Source organism: Lepidochelys kempii, chromosome 1 (assembly GCF_965140285.1).
Source record: "Lepidochelys kempii isolate rLepKem1 chromosome 1, rLepKem1.hap1, whole genome shotgun sequence".
Classification (NCBI taxonomy): domain Eukaryota; kingdom Metazoa; phylum Chordata; order Testudines; family Cheloniidae; genus Lepidochelys; species Lepidochelys kempii.
This window is the reverse complement of record NC_136380.1, coordinates 222305478-222326583: the sequence shown is the minus strand read 5'-3', so window position 1 is coordinate 222326583 and position 21106 is coordinate 222305478. Positions and strand designations below refer to the sequence as shown.

Genomic DNA, 21106 nt, shown 5'->3' with positions numbered 1-21106 from the left:
ACGATTCCCTTTGAGTCACATCTGACCTTATTCCCCACACATTTACAATGAACCTACAGCAGGGTCTATTACCTTCCCTTTGTTGTACTTATGTTTGTTCTAGAGGCCAAGACAGAAGATTCGTATTTAGCAGTGTAAACAGCCAAAATACAGATGTTCTCTGATTGTTTAAATAGAAGCCACAGGGAACGGATATAAAAAGTTTGAGAGGCCACAGCTTCTAAATGATAGTTTCCGGAGATATTGCTTTGCAGTCTACCCTAGCGCTTTGCAGTGCTCCCTGGCTTTCATTTCTGTTGTCTTGCTCTAATAAAATAACTTTGGACTTCCTGGGCACATGGCACTCTGAGAATGCACTGTTAAGTATGTCCCAGAGAGAAGCTGCCAGCTTCAAGTGAAGATTCCACCAGCAAGCAGCATGAGTTTAAACCAGGGGTGGGCAAACTTTTGTATGGAAGGCCGGTTAGGGGAGGCTGTGCCTCCTCAAAAAGCCAGGCATGGCCTGGCCCCCACCCCCTATCCGACTCCCCCCTACTTCTCACCCCCTGACGGCCCCCCAGGGACTCCTGCCCCATCCAACACCCCCTGTCCCACTGCACAGCACAGAGCACCAGGTCAGGCCGCGGCTCTGCAGCTGCGCTGCCGCCCAGAGCATAGGTGCCAACTTTTCCCGGTGCCGGTGGGTGCTCGACCACCCCCCGCCCCAGCCACACCCTGACACCACCCCACCCCATCCCCATTCCAACCCCTTCCCCAGAGTCCCCGCCCCACCTCCATCACCTCCCTGCCCCTATTGGACTCCTTCCCCAAATCCCTGCCCCAGCCCCGCCTCTTACCTGAGTGCACTGCCTTCCCGCTTCTCCCTCTCCCTCCCAGCGCTTGCCACTGGGTAACAGCTGTTTCGCAGCAGCAAGCGCTGGGAGCTAGGGGGAAAAGCGGGAATGCAGCACGCTCAGGGGAGGAGGCAAAGCAGAGGTGAGCTGGGGCGGGGATTTTTCCCCCGGGGGTGCTCCAGCCCCAGAGCACCCATGGAGTTGACACCTATGGGTGGCACAGTGAGCGGAGGCTGCCAGGGAGGGGGAATAGCAGGGGAGGGGTCAGGGGCTCGCCTCCCGGGCCAGGAGCCAGGCAGGAGGGCCCTCCGATCCAGATGTGGTCCGCGGGCCATAGTTTGTCCACCTCTGGTTTAAACTCAAAGGAAACAAATGTCTTAACTGTATGTGTCTGTTACCATGGGAACTTATATATGCCACTGGTTCCCCTCCCCGATGTTAAAAAGCAGGCTACCTGGTATGCTTCTATTACATTTCTGTAGAACTATGGGTAGAAATTGAAGTGAAATTCAATTTTAAAAAATGAACTGAGGCTATTCAATGGGATGAGAAGTCTGGAAACCAATAATATTCATACGTAACAAGGCTGATAAAACATACTAGGTGAGAGGCAAGTTTTCAATGTATAATTGTAGCCAAAAAGGGAAAAAAAAAAAAAAAGAAGACAGCTTTGATCTGCATACAGAACTCTCTCATGGCAGAGTTACACATGCAGTGTATTTTACACAGCATACATTTTCAAACTAAAACAATACTAGGATTAGGATTTTCTTCAGCAGATACTGAAGATGTCTCTTTAAAAGTATACAATTAAGAAAGGTTAAAGCCTTGGTTCAACATTACAAATCACTTTCTGCTTGTAATCAAATCTACTAGCCTGTGGAAAACGAGTCTCCCAAGGTAAATGGATCATCAATAGTCTGCACTATAGCAAGGAATTTTAAAATCCACTACATGGGATAAGTTTCAGAGTAGCAGCCATGTTAGTCTGTATTCGCAAAAAGAAAAAGGAGTACTTGTCGCACCTTAGAGACGAACAAATTTATTTGAGCATAAGCTTTCGTGAGCTACAGCTCACTTCATCGGATGCATTCAGTGGAAAATACAGTGGGGAGATTTTATATATACAGAGAACTTGAAACAATGGGTGTTACCATACACACTGTAACCAGAGTGATCAGGTAAGGTGAGCTATTACCAGCGGGGGGAGGGGGCGGGGGCTTTTGTAGGGATAATCAAGGTGGGCCATTTCCAGCCATATCTCCCCCCCAACACACACACCCCTCTTTTTCCATTAGGGTTCTACCAGTTTGCTGGCATTCATTTAAAATTCAAGTTCTAGAAGGTCAATTACTTTCTGGGAGTTTGGTTCCCTCCCCCACTCATGCAATTATGTGAAGTTAGCAAATGTCTATGTAAATCACTACCTGGCCTTTTCTCAAATCCAGGCTTGGGAAAAGGTGGCTAAATGGAGCTGACTGGCAGGTACGGTATGTTAAAACTGGACTGTCTGACGTCCCGCAGGCCTTGGGTGAGCCTGCCGCCTGAGTGTTGTGTGTTTATACACTGAAGTGGGCAGGCTGCCAGCGGCTGGCTGCTACCCCACTCGCTGCTCCCCGGGAGCGCTGCCACCCAGCAGCCCCACCCTGGATTATTGGCGCCGCGGCGACTAAGGGAAGGGTGGGGTCGGGGAGGAGAAAAGCAGGGGCCCGAGACACCCCTTGAAGATCCAATACATTCTCCCACTGGAGCACATCTAATGCCCCCCCCCCCCCGCCCCGCAAGTTTCTCCAGTTCGGCTCCGTTTATAAATGAAAACAAACTGGGGGCTGACCGTGCTCGCACCCTGTGAGACTGGGGGGGGGGGGGGGGGCCGCAGGAGAAAGAGGGTCCCGTCTCTCCCCAACGGGAAGGGAGAGGAATTGAGAGCGCGAACTGAAGCTGCTCTGGAAGGCGACTCCTCTCCACCGCCACCCGAAGGAGGAGGCGCCCACGCCCGGGGGCACGGCCAAGGTGCGACGCTCCCAACCAGGGCGGCCTGTCCCTGGGGGGGGGGGGGGGGGGAGGAAGAGAAGCAGGTTTGCCCGAGCGCCCCGGCAGCAGGGAGTCTTCCCACGTGCCCCTCCCTCCCGTCAGCAGCAGGGAGCGGAGGCTTCCCCGGGCGAGGCTGGGCGCAGCCTGCACTGAGCTGCCACCCGATCGCTCGCCGCGGGGCCGAGCCCGGACGCCGCCCGCTGGGGCGCCCTGCCCGGAGAGCGGCGGCCCTTCCACCCGGGAAGCGCCGGCCCCGCTTGGCTAGCCGGCCCCGGCAGGGAAAAGCCGGAATCCCCCGCGGGCGGGGAAGAGACCGACTCTCCTCTTCCTCTAGGGGGACCCACCGCTGGGGGCACTGACTGCCCCCTCTGGGGGGGGGGAGCATGGGTTCACGGCACCATCCTTCCCCCCGCCCCCCCGAGCGGGTTCCTGCCCCAGGGGTGGGGGCGCGCTGGGCTCTTACCCAGAAAATGAAGTTGAAGCCGAAGAGCAGGTACTTGATGCACTTGGTGCCCCCTTTCACTGGCATCTTGCTGGAGGGTCCGGGGCACTGGGCAGCTGCTGTGGGGCTCGGCGGACGGAACGGGACGCAGCGAAGAGACTTTCAAAAGTGCCACTCCTTAAATCCGGGTTTCCGTGGAGCAGTTCCCTGCACCTCCCCCAGGCTGCCCAGCCCAGCCCAGCCCCCTTTTCCATTCCTCTGACTGCCCTGCCCCTCTGTACCTACCCTGCCCTCTGGCCAGTCCCCTCCCACTTTCCCTGCCTTGCCTCACTCTGTCTCTCCTCTACCCTTCCCTCCCCTGCACCTGCTTCTCTGCCTAGCCATCTCTACACAACGCTATGCCACCTTTGTGTGCCCTCCTTGTGCTCTTATCCCTGCTCCTCTGCCTTTCCCTGCCTGCAAAAGGGATTTCCCTACCCCCCGCCCCGAATTTCCCCAACCCCAGTTTTCTGAACTAGTTACATGCCAATTTAGTGATTGTTTGGAAATATGAATTGAAATTGAAACATTAATACACACTTTAAAAGCATATACATTGTATGATAAAATACATGTATCTGAAAAAGTATAATAGATTTGAAAAGTATGAACATAGACTAGCTTCCTTAAACAGCTGTTGTTTTTAATGACCATGTCAGTGCATTCATTTTGGTGATGTTGGCCAACCTAATAATTTCAAATTATGATTTGTAAGCAAAGGCTAAATGAGCTGTCCCTGACAGCTAGTGATGGGCTTGGGAGAAAGGCTTCAGGACCAGACTGTATTTACATTCACACCTAATCTACCTAAGTATCCAGCAAACAGAGCTGTGTTACCCAAGTGATAGATTTTGGCTGGGATTGGGTTACAGGTGTTTTGCTTGATGGTCTGCCTGAGTCACAAGTACTATTAGACCTGCCCCTCTCCACTGTTTAAAGACAGAGCTGGTTAGGCTCCATAGATAGTCTTTGTTGTGTTAAGTGATCACTACAGCTGAAATCACTGATAATCAGGTCTAAGTGCCTAGACCTGCTGTGGGACAGTGTTTCTGTGGAAGAGACGGCCCAGTCTGCACTAGCAGCGAGATTCCCCCACTGAGAGCTCAGCTGAAATCACTGAGAGCTGGGTGGAACCTCAAGAGGCCAACTCACAGAGGTCACAGTGGCAGGTAGTAGCAGAAGGTGATGGCGCAGGGCCATTGGCAACAAAGCGATGGAATGAACGGTGGCCCAACGAACAACAGTGGCCAGAGTGAACAGTGAGCAGCTGGAGGAACGAGCAAGGTGTCTTCTTGCCCCCAATGTGGGAGATGAACTCAAGTGAAAGCACCTCTGAACTCTGAGTCTCCACTGACCAAGGACAACACCGGTGTGTGTTAAATGAGGCTGTTAAGAATGTTGGAGACACAACACAGTTCATGTGAACAAACATGGCTGTGGCATCATACTTTCTATTTAAGCAAGAGATACCACACACTACAAACTAGAGGCCAATGTTAAGTGCATTGTCACTTGTTCATCCTGAAGTTGAACACTGGTTCCAAACAAGATCAGCAGATGCTCACTATCTTTCTGGAAGAAACTCAACTGACTGGCTAGACGCATGTGTTGCAACAGTAAAAGACTCAACAGTTGAAAAAGTGAAGAACTCTCTCCCCACATTCAAAAAATTTGCATACATGGCTGATGAATGCGCCAATGCAAATGGTCATCAAGTATTAAGTTATTGTGTACATTATCTTGATGTCAGTGGTAGGCCAGTAGATGCATTTCTAGATATTCAAGTTATAGAAGACAGATTGGCTGCATCTGTGACAACCCACATCTTAGAAGAGTTAAATGCTTGTCAATGGGATCCCAAACAGATGGCTGCTTGTGCTGCAAACTTCTCTGGAAGACATGGTGGAGCACAAGCTTTACTCAGAGAAAAGCGTAACCCTAGTCTCTCCTATACACACTGCAGAGGCCATCTACTCCAACTAGCGTTAGTACGAGCTGCAGACTCTTCAAAATACATTAAAAAAGCTATAAATTTGTCTTCATTATATTCTTTTTTCAGCAAGAGTCCCAAAAGACTGAATATCTTGGGACTGAAGTTCAGATTAGTCCAACCTGGGACAACCCTCTGGCTTTCTCATGAGTGATCCTTGGCTGTTGTCTTAAAATTACTCCAGCCATTATTACTGGCTTTGGAAAGCATCTACCAAGATGGGATGGATCTAAGTAGTGAGGCTGGTGGATTACTTTTGCTACTACATTTAGAGAAGACTATTGGCATTCTCTCTCTTGTAAGTCTACTGTTGAAACCACTTGGGTCATTAAAGAATGCTATCCAGGCATCTGCTACAACAGTAGTAGATCGATCTTTGTCCAGCAATAGAAGCTACATTTGGATCAGTCAGAGAGCTATCCATTGAAAAAGAACTGGAAGTTGACTTCACTCCCGAAGCTGACCAATGAAGGCATTTAAATTGAATCCTTAAGTGAAGAGGACAAGAAGTGTTAAGACAACTGAAAAAGTACACAGACTTGATTCTTAAAAATCTACAACAGTGACTTCTAGATTCTACTTAACCTCTACGTAGATTTACAACAACTGATCCAGAAACTGAGGGCCAGCATCTAAGAGGGGTGCTGTCCCTGAAACACTGGATCCCTTCTAGGATAGAAGTGTAAAGCCTGAGATTTTTTGTTTATTTTCTGCATAATTTGTATGTTTGCTTTTCCTTCCTATTTAATCTTTGACACTATGATTTTTCTATTAAATAAACCTTGTGTTTGTTTTTACCCCAAGCAGGTCTGCACTGGGTACACTATAGAGTGCGTGTGCTCAAGTGAACTGATAGTTGGGGCAGGTTTCACTCCTTCATGGGTGATGACCTAGAGGAGAAAAGTCTAAGTATCTGGTAGTTAAAAAATTGGGGAGATGGATTAGGGGGTCTCTGGAAGGGGTTGTTACTGCAAAGAGTGACTACAGTAGGTTGCTAGAAGCTAGGGTTGAGACCTTTATGCTTGTGGGCTCGTTACTGGTGTCGGAGCTCTGAACCACAGCACTATAGCATTAAAATAGCAACAGCAGCAACAACCTCTCAGCAATTGATCAACTAGACCCATATCTTACTACTCATCCAAGAGGAGAATGATGCACAGAGTGAAAGCAAAGATGAGGTGGCTATGTGCCACTATTTGCTCCAGGGGCACGTCTAGGGCATGTTCTCTTCCTCTGATCTCTCCCTCCCCAGAGAAAGCAGACTCTTACAGCTTGTTTACACTTTTAAGTTATTTCAGATGAAGTTTTGGGGCTTTAATTAATCAAGGGATAGCTATTCTGAAAATGGTGTTTACACTGTTTTGTATTTAGCTACTTCACTTTTGAATTATTGCATCCACACAGCATTGTGCTTTTTTTGAAACAAGTGCATGACATTCTTGGCAGAAGTCCCATGGTGCAATGTTCTGCCACTATGCTTTGTGCATTCTGGGATTTTTCTCACACATTGTGGGATCAGTACTGGAAGGCACTGGAATTCTGGGGTGGGGGGGTCAAACTAAAAAATTACCATAATTCCTTTCCTGTCATCCCATTATTCATCTGGCTTTTGTGAACTAGTTTCAAGTATAGACAAACTCTCAGATTAGTAAAACTAGAAGGATTCTTTCTTCTTATCAACACAGGAAAAAGACCTCTCAGACTTTGACACCATGTCAACCAGAGCAGTATACACTGCCTTTACTGCAAAGTTCTGGAAGATTTAAAAAAATAAAATCCACTCCTATGTAGCATTGCTCAGAGGTCCATCGAGCTTCCTCCAAAAATGATTAGTGCTCATTAGTCAACACAAAATCCCAAGAAAGTGTCATAGCGCTCACTGGGAAGTATAAATAAAAAATCACAATGAACTAGATTTTCATAGATCCTGGCACAGGAGGATTACTTTAGCAAACTACTTTAGCATGATGAAATATGCAAAACATCCACAGATCCTTCCCCAATGCAGACTTAGACCTTGTCTATACTAGATGAATTCATGTTTAACTAAATTGATTTAGTTAAACCAATGCAAACTCCTAATGTAGGTGCAGTTACACCAATTTAATCCTTGCTTACATCTTAAATCAATCATTTACTAATACAAACTAAATTGATGTAACTAAAAACTCAACCAGACTAAGTGCATCTGTATTAGGGGTTTGCACTAGTTTAACGGGGTTGATTTTAAATAAACTTAGTTGAACTGGTGTATTCTTCTATAATGGATAAGACTGGTTACTACAAACTGTAAATAAAAACAGAGGGGCAGATCCTCATCTGGTGTGAATTTGCCCTTGCCAAATTGCCATTGGAGCTAAGGCAATTTACACCAGCTGAGGATCTGGGTCTGGGAGTCACAAAACACAGTGGAAACCCAAAGAGTAGTGATTGAAATGCAAATAAGAACTCTTTACAATAATTGACCCCAAAATTTAAAAGATGGTAAAATTGAATATTTTTCAGAACTGTCCAGGATAAGATTTAACAATGTGAAACTAATGTGACAGAGGAGAGACTGCAATGGAAAGAGATTTCCTATATCAGTTTCCAAATATGAAGAAAGATAAAAATAAGAGGTTCTCCCATTAGAAAGCAAGGAAGAAAAATGCATAACACTGGGAGAAAGGAAAGTGTAGGCAGAAATGATCACCATAATATATAGCCAGAAATGGACGATAGTAAATGGACACATGGGACAGAATTCCATTACTGCAGAACCCGTGATCTTGGGAGTGGAGCATAGGGCTGTAAATCAGAAGACCTGCCTTTTGTTCTTGACTCTGTGGCTGATTCTTTGTGTGTCTTTGGGCAAGCCACTTAACCTCCCTGTGCCTCAATTTCCCCATATAGTCAATGTGGATAATATTGACTTTTTACCTTTCTAAAGTGCTTTGAGAACCAGTGATGAAAAATACTAAATACCATAGACAAAAAACACTGTATAAGAGCTAAATATTCTTACAGTAAAACATCAATGTATTTTATGTTAATTTGAATAAATTTGTATGTTTTGAAATGCCAATAAATATTTAGACTATGGATCCAACTTGCAGAGACTGCTAATGGCTCATTTTTCCCCAGCTACATTTCCCTTTGTACCTCTCCTCCATATGCTCTCCCACACAGAGGCACTCACCACTCATACATGTTTATCTTCCAGTGCCTGTTTCTCTTAAAAATGCTCATCCCTCTTATGTATACTGTCCAAAGCAGATGATATCTTGTATATCTTTGATATTTGAGGGAGGATGTTAATTGCAAGGTATTTGAAGTCCTGGAGGTACCAGTCAGGCTGGAGTGGAGAGGCTCAGAATTTCCCAGAGGCATTGCTTTAGGTTACGTCTACACTTAAATCACTACAGGAGTGCCGCTGCAGCACTGTAGCTGTGCCACTGGAGCGCTTCATTAGGGACACTCACTACTCACTGAGGTCAGTAAGAGTTGTACCTTTTTCATTCAGGGCAGGATTGGGCCTTTGGGACAAATTCTGCTTCAAGTGTTGGATCATATTAAAGAAGTTCTGTATTAAAATCACAAATGAGTTTGATTCCCCACAGTTTAAATTCCAGGGTATTACTAATTAAGAGGTCTCTTGGTTTTTGGTACTGTTTCTCTCCCTCTATGTATGAAACTTGCAAGCTGCTAATTGTGTTAGTACATTCTAAGACAGAGTCTGTTCTCAAAGCAATTCACAGAGAGAGAGACTCAAAGCAATACTCTAACAACAGAAACAGCACCCAGAGACTCCCCGCCCTTTTGTTGTATTAACCATTGTGATTAAAATAGAGATAGAGGATGTATGTGGATGGATGCTTGGTGTGGATAATAACTGAATGATCAGGGAGGTGCCAGCCTAAGAATCCAGTGTCCATCGGCTGAAGAAGGCGTCAAGTGGAAATAACCAGAGGACCCCACCCGGAGGGCAGACTGGAATCCACCCAACAGCCTCAAGAATGGGAGAACCAAAGAACAAGATAACATCTTGGAGCCGTCAGGAATGTGCTATCTGCTGATTGATTCAGCAACAGCATGATGAAGCAATTCCCATAGACTGGCATAGGAAGAAATTCCTATAAAAATAGACTCTAAAAAGTGAGAACTTTGGGGTCTGATTCTGCAAACCAACTTCCAGGAGCATCAGATGAGCATCTGACAAGGCCCTGCTCCCTCCTCATGTCCAGGCCACCTGGCCAGTGGCTTGGCATGAGCAACTCTAAGGCTGGTAACTATGATAACAACCTTGCAGAACCTGTGTGTGTGGGTGTGTATGTGTGTGTTTGTATGAATGAATGTGTGAATAAATATGAGATTGAATGGAATGTTATAGCTATAACTAACTGCTTACTATGATTCTTTCTGTATTCACAATAAATGTGGTATTTTGCCTTTTTCCCTTTAATAAGATCCTGCTGGTTTTTATTTTATTGGTACAACACAAGTAGCACCAGTTTAAATCTGGAGTAACTCCATTGACTCATCAATTTGGATCAAATGCCTGTTTGAGAAATTTGATTGATTTCTGAAGTTCTAGGAGGAATAGCAAGATATTGCCAGTGAACAGTGTGACTGTACACTTGTTTCCTCTAAGTCCCATTCTCTGGACTGATAAATGGCAACAAATTGCACTTGGTAGAGACTCAGTGAAAACAGGAAGAAGCCTTGTCTTGCCTCATGATGTAATTCAGAACTATCAGAATATGTCCTGTTTAAGAGACAGGCTTCTTTGGGGGTTATAGAAAAAATCGTAATTGAGCAAATACATTCATGGCCAAAATTAAATTTCTCAGGGACTTGAAATAATAATGGCAAATGGACAGATTTCTCAGTCAACACCTTCTTTCACATTGAAGGTGAGGAGAAGGCCTTCAAGTTTCAGCATGGTCTGTGTTATGGTATATTAATACAATTTTGTTTCTTGTTGATCTTTCGAAACTGAATCTGAACTGGTCTGAATGAATGTTTCAAGGTGAGACAATTCATAAGGTCTTGCGTGATGATTATGTGCATTTAAGAGTGATATCGGTGGTAACATTTCCTGCTCTCTGCGTTTTTTGTTTGTTTGTTTTCCTCCCCAGAATCACTGTTATGATCCTATCATAGAGGCTTCAAGGAGGGTTGCTAGGGAGAAAAAATGACTTACCATCAGGAACTTCCATGGAGAAACTTAATATTCAGAAATTTACCCAAACCAACTCCATAACCATCTACACTTGAAGACTTGCTAATTTTCATGAGCTGATAGCCTGATTATTTTGTCCTATGTCACTGTTAGACTAAATAAATTAGAAATACTCCCACAGGGGTCAGTGTTGCATAAGGACAGCGTTGTTGCCTTGCACAGTGAGGCTTTGGTCACATAAATAAGTTAATTTCCTCCTCAGATTGTGCAATCCAGAAGGCCTTCATTCTGGGAATTATAGTGAAGGAGAAAAAGGGCCTACTTTACACCATGGAGTATCTAGGGGACCTCATAATTTTAGTTGAAAAATCATGGAACCTAATATTTTAGTTCATATAAAGTTGTTTCTGATGGAAAATTAGGAGAAAAGTCACCTAGAGACCCTTTATTTTACAATAAACCTTTCTTCCGTCTCTGACTGAGGCCTTGTCTACATCAGGAAATTTACTGGCATAGCTATGGTGGAATAAATGGGACTTTATTTCAGAATAATTACCCTGCTCACAAAGAGGAGTAATTATTCTGGATTAAATAATTTATATTCTGGAATAGAGTATCCACATGGGGGAGTCATTTCAGAATAGCTAATTTATCACAGAATAGCTATTCTGGAATAGTTATGTTTGTCAATTTGCCCTGTGTAGACAAGGCCTGCTTTTTCTCAGTGTTTCTCTCTCATTTTACAAACACACACATGCTTAACTTTAAGCCCATGAGTAACCCTACTGAAATCCATGGAACTAAGCCATACATCTCTCATTCTCTTCATTTCCTTTCTCTGTTTCTCCCTTCATTCCTTCTTGTTCTTTCCCCCCTTCTTTCCATTCATTCTCATACTTCTGTTTTCCTTCTCAATCTATCCTTAGCTCCTTCTTTTCTCCTTCCCTCCCTCCCCGCCATTTTCTTCATGGATCAGTAGAGAGGTCAATGGTGGAGAAGTCTCAGGAGAGGTGAGGGGATACGAAAAGAAGTAGAGATGGACAGAGGAAGGTTGTAGAAGAGGGGAGGAAGAAAGAATAGTGAGTGTAGAAGAGGGGATGGTGAAAGAGGGCATAAATATACTGAATGCTACTCCCTGGAAAACCTGTCTGGTGTGGACAAGTCAACACAGTGTGGCTATTGTTTGAAACAGTGGTTCTCAACCAGGGATAGATGTACCCCTGGGAGTACGCAGAGGTCTTCCAGGGGGTACATCAACTCCTTTAGATATTTACCTAGTTTTACAACAGGCGATGTAAAAAGCACTAGCCAAGTCAGTACAAACTAAAATTTTGTACAGACAATGACTTGTTTGTACTGCTCTATATACTATACACTGACATGTAAGTACAATAGTAATATTCCAATTGATTTATTTTAGAATTATATGGTAAAGATGAGAAAGTCAGCAATTTTTCAGTAATAGTGTGCTGTAACACTTTTGTATTTTTATGTCTGATTTTTGTAAGCAAGTTTTTAAGTGAGGTGAAACTTGGGGTGTGCAAGACAAATCAGACTCCTGAAAGGGTACAGTAATCTGGAAAGGTTGAGAGCCACTGGTTTTGAAAGTGTGCCCCATAATAAACTAAGTCCTACTTAACTGAGTCATTGCTCTAAACATACCCCATGAGATAATGGAAAAATATTACCACGACTGGGGCTTTCCACATATTGTGGTTATTACAATTACAAAAGCTCTTACTCTGTGGTCATGCAGACTATAGTGTCAGAGTTTGAGTTTTCTAATTTTTTTTGTTCTACTACAGATTATTTCATAACAGAAAGAGCCTCCTATGAATCACGTCCCCTTTCAGCACCTCTCTACCTGAATCTAAAATCATGCATGATGCAGATCATGAAAAAGGGCTCTGGGGTCGACAGCTTAGGAACCACTTTGGAGCACTCAGATCTATTCCTTGGTGTCAGAGTTGGGCAACCAGGTAAAATGAGGTAAAATTACATGGAAAATTACAGGTAAAATTACATGGAAGCTTTTAAAAATCCTACTGCTCAGACCAGAGGCCACAATGGGACATCACTTCCAACCGCGTAGGACACAGTATAATGGGGTTTTAGTTCCTATAGTGATGTCAGGATGTTGTTTTTCACTTACTCGTTGTGCAAAAAGGCGTCTGCTGATAACTCAGCTGAAGTTCTGCTTCTTACAATCAGCTGAGTGAGAGCTGACTGGAGATGGAACATGCTTTTGGTGGACATGTCTATTAAAGTGCAAATGACGTACATTAAGTCTCCAGGATTACTGCTGAGTGTTGCGTGCTGTGCAGTGTTTGTGAGAGCATTTCTTCAGAGAACAGGCTTTGGAAAATAGCACCACAACATACCAGCTGCTTGATGTTCCTATTGTGAAAGACGTAGCCATGGCTTTAAAGGCAAGGCAATCAATCAGCTGTCGTACCTGAAGCACTGTGCCAATTTATTTTGCCACTAATGCGAATGAAGAGCATTGGGTCATGGTTCTGTGAATATGGGGAAAGTGATGGATGTGATATATCTTGACTTTAGCAAAGCTTTTGATATGGTCTCCCACAGTATTCTTGCCAGCAAGTTAAAATATGGATTGGATGAATGGACTATACGGTGGATAGAAAGCTGGCTAGGTTGTCAGGCTCAACGGGTAGTGATCAACAGCTCAATGTCTAGTTGGCAGCCGGTATCAAGTGGAGTACCCCAGAGGTTGGTCCTGGGGCCGGTTTTGTACAACATCTTTATTAATGATCTGGATGATGGGATGAATTGCACCCTCAGCAAGTTCGCAGATGACATTAAGCTGGGGGAACAGGTAGATAGATACACTGGAGGATAGGGATAGGGTCCAGAGTGACCTAGACAAATTGGAGGATTGGGCCAAAAGAAATCTGATGAGGTTCAATAAAGAAAAGTGCAGAGTCCTGCACTTAGGATGGAAGAATCCCATGCACCACTACAGGCTGGGGACCGACTGGCTAAGCAGCAGTTCTGCAGAAAAGGACCTGGGGATTACAGTGGACGAGAAGCTGGATATGAGTCACCAGTGTACCCTTGTTGCCAAGAAGGCTAACGGCATATTGGGCTACACTAGTAGGAGCATTGCCAGCAGATCGAGGGAAGTGATTATTCCCCTCTATTTGGCACTGGTGAGGCCACATCTGGAGTATTGTGTCCAGCTTTGGGCCCCCCCAAAGGATGTGGACAAATTGGAGAGAGTCCAGCGGAGGTCAACGAAAATGATTAGGGGTATGGAACACATGAGTTACGAGGAAAGGTTGAGGGACCTGGGCTTGTTTAGTCTGCAGAAGAGAAGAGTGAGGGGGGATTTGATAGCAGCCTTCAACTACCTGAAGGGGGGTTTCCAAGAGGATGGAGCTCGGCTGTTCTCAGCGGTGACAGAGCAAGGAGCAATGGTCTCAAGTTGCAGTGAGGGAGGATGTGAGGTTGGATATTAGGAAAAGCTATTTCACTAGGAGGGTGGTAAAGCACTGGAATGGGTTACGTAGGGAGGTGGTGGAATCTCCATCCTTAGAGGTTTTTAAGGCCTGGCTTGACAAAGCCCTGGCTGGGATGATTTAGTTGTTGTTGGTCCTGCTTTGAGCAGGGGTTGGACTAGATGACCTCCTGTGGTCTCTTCCAACACTAATCTTCTACAATTCTAATACCTTCCCGCCAGTGCTCAAGCCCACACCCTATGGGACATCAATCTCATCCTGTCTCCCCTCACAAAGCCACCCTCCGAGCTGCTGGCAATGTGCTCCCTCTCCATGAAGGTGATATTCTTGGTAGCCATTACCTTAGCTAGATGGGTTGGTGAACTGGCGGCCATGATGGCGGACTACTGTTACGCCATCTCCCACAAGGATAAAGTTTGTTTATGACTTCACCCTAAATTCCTCCTAAAGGTAGTGTTGGAGTTCCACCTTAATCAGTGCATCTACCTACCTGTTTTCCACCCCAAACCACACACCTCCCACATGGACAGGGCCCCACACTCCCTTGACATCCACTGTGCACTGACATTCTACCTCCACAGGACTCATTTCTTTTTCACATTGCCGAAACTAGTTGTGGCCATCACTGACCAATCCAAGGACCAAGCCCTCTCCTCCCAATGAATCTCCAAATGGGTCTCTGGCTGCATCCACAAATGCTGCACACAATCCAACATGCCACTGCCTATGATTTTGCAGTTCATCAAGTTTGTAATAGATCATTTAAATTTTGGAAACATCCTATTAGGGCAAGGCCCCATGAGTTTATACTGCGCCTGCTTGGGGCTCTAGTGGTGTTACCTTATTACAGATAATAGACTAGAGCAGGGGTTGGCAACCTTTCAGAAGTGGTGTGCTGAGTCTTCATTTATTCACTTTCATTTAAGGTTTCATGTGCCAGTAATACATTTTAACGTTTTTTAGAAGGTCTCTATAAGTCTATATATTATATAACTAAACTATTGTCGTATGTAAAGTAAACAAGGTTTTCAAAATGTTTAAGAAACTTCATTTAAAATTAAATTAAAATGCTGATCTTATGCCGCCGGCCTGCTCAGCCCACTGCCAGCCTAGGGTTCTGTTCACCCAGGCCGGCAGTGGGCTGAGTGGGGCCTGCGGCCATGACTCCAGCTGGCAAGGGGCCGGCAGCCAGAACCCCAGACTGCCACTCAACCCACTGCCAGTCTGGGGTTCCATCTGCTGGCTCCTGCCAGCCAGGGTCCCGGCTGCTGGCCCCGCTCAGCCCGCTGCCAGTCTGGGATCCCGGCCCTGCCCACATAGAGTGGGTACCTACCTTCTCCCTGCTTCTAACCCATTCTCTTCCTCTCTGTCTGCCCTGAGCTGAGGGTGGGAGTGCACTGATCACAGGGCTGGGGGTGAAGGAGAAGGCTGGGGGTTGGGGTGTAGGGTCTGGCCAGGAGCTAGAATGAGGGAGGGGGCTCAGGGTTGGGGCAGGGAGTTTGGGTGTGGAGTGCTTACCTGGGCAGCTCCCATTTGGTGCGAGGGGTGCAGGTGGGAATGTGTGTGTGGCAAGAGTCAGGGCATGGGGTGGAGGGTGCAGGGGTCAGGGCAGAGGGCTGGGGTTGTGGGGGCGTGCAGGCGTCAGGGCAGAGGACTGAGGGTGTGTGAGAAGGTGGTGCAGGGGTCAGGGCAGGGGGCTGGGGGTGTGGGCTAGGGTCGTGGGGGTGCTCCCAGCCCCTGCCCAGAGCGGCTCATGGCAGGGGGCTGGAGGAGATATGCCCTGATTCCACCCTCCTTCCCCAAGACCCCATCCCCACCTCTTCTCCGCCTTCTCCCCGGAGCAGCAGCGAGTGCGCTGCAGCGCTGCTTCTCCCCCTCTTGTGCAAGGGCCATCAGCTGATCAGCAGCAGGGAGGGAGAGGAGGAGGAGCAGGAACCCAGCACGCTGAGGGAAGAGGCAGGGCAGGACCAAGCTTCTTCACCCTGCCCATGCGGCGGCGGGGGCGGGGGGGCCAGAGAAGAGCGGGCCGGGGTGGGCAGGATTTTTAATGGCACGCTGCTGCCTGCCGGGGTCCTGGCCGCTGGCCCCGCTGCCGGCCTGGGTTCGGCAGCGGGCTGAGCAGGGCCGGCAGCTGGGACCCGGCAGGCAGCAGCGTGCCATTAAAATTCGGCTCACATGCCATCTTTGGCACGCGTACCATAGGTTGCCGACCCCTGGACTAGAAAATGACTTTAAACAGGAGTGAAACTGACACTTTCCAGTCACTTTCATAGCATTGCCAACCCCAAATGTTCAAAAATCAAGAATCAGGCACACCAAAAATCATGAGATTGGCTTTAAAATAATGAGATTATGTAAAAATAATAGATTTAGTGGGTTTTTTATTTACATTCTGCTTTTTAAGCCTTTATGGTGCACTGGGGTCACATTTTGAAGCTTTCTCCACAGCCACAAGGGCTAGAAACTTTATTTTTCTTTAAGAATGAAGGCTGAAATAATCACAGATCAATTGACTCCAGGAGCTGGGGCTTTAAAGAAAACAATAATTATCATGAGACTCATGAGAGCTGGCAACACTGCTTTCACTTCTGTTTAGAGGGTAGTTAATTTCCAGAAGACTCTTAAACACAACACTACAGTGATTGAGTTGCAGTTTTCACAGGAAAATATTTTAAATCAAACACCATGAAAATTCCATGTTTTAAAGTAGGGGGAAAAATTGAGACTTCTGAGGTATATCAGGGCCAATTCAGGCAGGAAAGGAAAATAAATAGGCACAGGAGCTCTGGGCAACTCTTCCTCTTGAAAGAAATTTGGAGGGTCAAATCTTCTAGTCCTTAATCAAGTAAAACTTCTATTGCCATCAGTGCCTCCACTCATAGATATAAACATGACAGTAAACATGTGATAACAAGTGTGGTCAAGAATTATATACTTCATATTTAAATATCCGAGCCATCTTATGAAATCGTAGAAGATTAGGGTTGGAAAAGAACTCAGGAGGTCATCTAGTCCAACTCCCTGCTCATAGCAGGACCAACCCCGACTAAATCACTAAATTATGCAGAGTTACACATCTTAGGGCACGGCTACACTTGCGAGTTAGAGTGCATTAAAGCAGCCCAGTGCGCTCTAACTCACAACACGTCCACACTGGCAAGGCAAATAGAGCGCTCTGACTCTGTGGCTAGAGCGCTCCTGGTACTCCTCTTTGGCAAGTGGAATAATGTTTGATGCACCCCCTCTGGAGCACCGCGGCGCCAGTGTGGACACCCTGGTCTGTTAATGCGCTCTGATCGGCCTCCAGAAGTATCCCACAATGCCTGTTCTAGCCACTCTGGTCATCACTTTGAACTCTACTGCCCTGCCCTCAGGTGACCAACCATCAGACCTGCCCTTTAAATTCTCTGGGAATTTTGAAAATCCCCTTCCTGTTTGCTCAGCCAGGCGTGGAGTGCTCTCAGCAAATCTTTCCAGGTGACTATGCCTCCACGCGCCAAGCATGGAGCAATGGTGAGGTGCTGGACCTCATCAGTGTTTGGGGGGAGGAAGCTGTCCAGTCCCAGCTGCCCTCCAACTGCAGGAATTATGACACTGCTGGGCAGATATCAAGGGACATGATGGAAAGGGGCCATGACTGGGACGCACTGCAGTGCAGGGTTAAAGTGAAGGAGCTGCAGAATGCTTACCGCAAAGCCCGCAAGGCAAACAGCCGCTCCAGTGCTGCCCCCACGACCTGCCGTTTTCACAAAGAGCTGGACGCGATACTTGGGGGTGACCCCTCCTCCACTCCGAGTAGCACCATGGACACTTCAGAGCACAGTCCAACAAGGCAGGAGGAGGAGGAGAAGCAGCAAAGTGGGAGTGAGGGTGCTGAGGAGGAGGAAGACACTCCAGCATCCCTAGATGCATGCAGCCAGGAGCTGTTCTCAAGCCACGAGGAAGGTAGCCAGTCAGGGTGGGCAGTACTTGGGGAACACCAGAGGAGGCTCCAGGTAAGCAGCTTTTATTTTGGGAAGGAAGTTATTTGGTGCGGGCTCTTGGGGCGAGGAGGGTTAGGGCTGCATGCATGCCTAGATGCAAAATAGGGCGTTGATGTGCTCTCTCACATCGTGGTAATCGGCCTCAGTGATCTCTTCAAAGGTCTCATCCAGAACTTGGGCAATGTACTTGCGCAGGTTTCATGGGAGAGCCACTGTGGTCCTTGTCCCAGTTAAGCTAACAGGTCCGCGCCACTGTGCTGTGAGGGGCGGGGGGACCATTGCTGCACAGGCAAGCTGCACATGGGCCAGGGCGGAAGCCGCACTGTAGTAGAAGACCCTCCCTTGCTTCCCAGGTCACACTCAGCAGCGAGATACCTTCCAGGACAAACTCCTGTGGAAAATATGGGGACAGTGTTCAGTATAGGGACCCCCTGCTGCTGTTGGCTCTCCCCAAGGCACAGAAACCCAGAGGATAGTACAGCCATGAAAGAATCAGTCCTCCTTGACCCTGTGCTTACTCACCATTTTGGGGCTCCCGTGGGTTATGTGTGCTTGCTTTGGGACAGACAAATTATGCGATTGTGTAGACTGTGCTTGCCCTCCTTAAGTACGGGGGAATCGTTGCTCTGTCTGGTGTGAACAATGCTGCCTCTGTTAAGTGTTGCATTTTGCCTTTACAGATGCAACCTTGAGATCTCAGCCGTCCATGTTATCACTGGCTGAGAGGCTGCAAAGAATCAGGAAGAGGCCACGCAGAAGCAAAGAGGACACGCTGCATGAAGTCATGCAGCACTCCCTTAATGAAAATCAAAAAGAGCAGGAGTGGTGGGAGAGTGAAAGGATGGTCCACCAGCAGAATGCCAATTGCTGGCACCAAAGCACAAAGCGGCTGATAAGCATCATGGAGCACCAAGCGGACTCAATCCAGGCGCTCGTAGCCATGCAGGCAGAGCACTACTGTGCCCGCCCCCCTGCAGCCCTTGTCCCAAAACTCTTTCCCTTGTGCCCCCATGTCATCTCCAACCCACTTTCCCCAACATCCGGGTTCTTATCACCACCAGCTGCCTCCAACATCTGTAGTTTCACCATCCAGCCGTGAAAACTCCGACCCTTATCCACTGCACTCAACCCCCATCACCATGCAGTATAGCCATCCTGAAGTGCAGCACTCATTGCACAGCACTGCAAACAGCAAGGCTGAGTATGATAACCGGACATACGCAAACCTGTGATTGTACCGTTCCCCACCCCACCCCCTTGCCCTTTGTGTTTCCCAAGCAGTTGTGTTTCTTTTCAATAAATGCATTTTCTTTTCATTAAATGGATTTTTTTGCTTTGAAAACATTCTTTATTATTGCATAACATAAAAGAAACCTTAGCACAGGAAAGCAACAGGCACTGTAAGTGGAGCATATCATACGTAGCAAACACAGATTCCTACTAACATTGGAACCACTGCATGTCACTCCCGTGCAGGGCACCAGACATTACTGGTGGCTTTCAGCCTCAGATTGCTCCCTCAAGGCATCCCTAATCCTTGCAGCCCCGCGCTGGGCCCCTCTAATAGCCCTGCTCTCTGGCTGTTCAAATTCAGCCTCCAGCTGTTGAACCTCCGAGTTCCAGGCCTGAGTGAATCATTCACCCTTCCCTTCACAAATGTTTTGGAGTGTACAGCACGCGGATATAACTGCCGGAATGCTGTTACCAGCCAGGTCCAGTTTCCCATACAGAGAGCGCCAGTGGCCCTTTAAAGCACACTCCACAGTCATTCTGCACTGGCTCAGCCTGTTGTTGAACCACTCCTTGCTGCTGTCCAGGCTCCATGTGTAGGGTTTCATGAGCCACAGCATTAAAGGGTAAGTGGGGTCTCCCAGGATCACAATGGGCATTTCGACTTCCCCTATGGTGATCTTCTGGTCTGGGAAAAAAGTCCCGGCTTGCAGCTTCCTGAACAGGCCAGACTCTCATCTGACTCTTGTTCTCTTTCTTTCTTCATCCTTCCTGACCTCTGTGCTGCTTTTGACACTGTTAACCAGAACATCGTTCCCAATCATCTGGGACCAATTGCTGGAGTCTCAGAGAACTGGCCTTCTTGGTTTTGCCCCCATCCATAAGAGGCCTCTTTTTTGCAGCATGCAGCAGAGAGAAAGTCCAGTGAATAGGGAGCTAGCCCTGAGAGACCTGAGTTTTACTTCCCCCTCCGCCCCCTATGGGCTTCATGTATGACCTCAGGTCAGTGCCTTAGGGACAGAGTTTCAAAGGTTTTTAGGCATCCAAAGATGCAGCTCGGCTTCTAGTGCGGTTTACAAAGCACCTAACCTTGTAGGCACTTTTGAAAATCCCACTAGGTGCCTAAATACCTTTGAATATCTGTCTGTTAGTCTCTCTGTGCCTCAGTGCCCCATCCATACAATGGGGATAACAGCACCATTCTACCTCACCGAGGGGCTGTGATGTGAGCCGCTCAGATACTACGGTGATGGGGCTACATAAGTACCAGAGGTAGAGTGGGAACTTCTCGATACCAATGCTATCCCTTCCCTGGGTTTTGTCCCCTTCTGTTCACTTATGCCCCTCATATCTTCCTTTTTTCTGAATGTAACGTTGGCTCAGAACAAGGCTTCGCTGTATTTCTTCTGAGTCCCCTGCATTCTCTCTTCAAATCCCCCTGAAGAGGGATTCGTGTTTTACAGGTTCATCTAATGACTTCCAGATCCTTAATTTAATTACCCGCCTTTTATTATCTCAATCACTCTGCCTCTGTTTGTAAACAAAACACTCACTGCCTGCCCCAGGAACACAAGCTGGGAGAAGCACCTCTCTGCAGAACTCACATTCCACACTAATGCTGAGCAGTTCAGAGCTTGGCCTGGGAGCACACCTCCTGTATGAAACTCGGGGGAGGGCCTCCCTCCCTACCTAATTGGCACCCTTGGTTAATGGGAGAGGAAGAATTAGCAGTAGAATGAGCACAATAGAGTTTTTCCATTGACTTCAGTCAACTTAGGGTCAGGCCCAATAAGCAATAGTCTCAGTTCACCACCTGCCTAGCTATGGATCTAAGGGCCTGATGGCACTGTGGCTACACTGTATCCACAGAGCATGAGAGGATCCCAGCTAGACAGCACTGAAAGAGCTGGTG

At 47.0% G+C, this 21106-nt stretch overlaps 1 protein-coding gene across 1 annotated transcript in view; it reads right to left on the bottom strand.

The window, feature by feature from the left end:
* The window catches only part of CD9 (CD9 molecule), a 32688-nt gene extending 29163 nt beyond the window's left edge, over positions 1–3525 (bottom strand). The window contains exon 1 of the mRNA XM_073315059.2: positions 3331–3525. Coding sequence (XP_073171160.1) covers positions 3331–3396 — 66 coding nt within the window. The 5' untranslated portion in view covers positions 3397–3525. The remainder of the gene's footprint in view (positions 1–3330) is intronic.
* Between the last annotated feature and the right edge of the window lie 17581 nt (positions 3526–21106).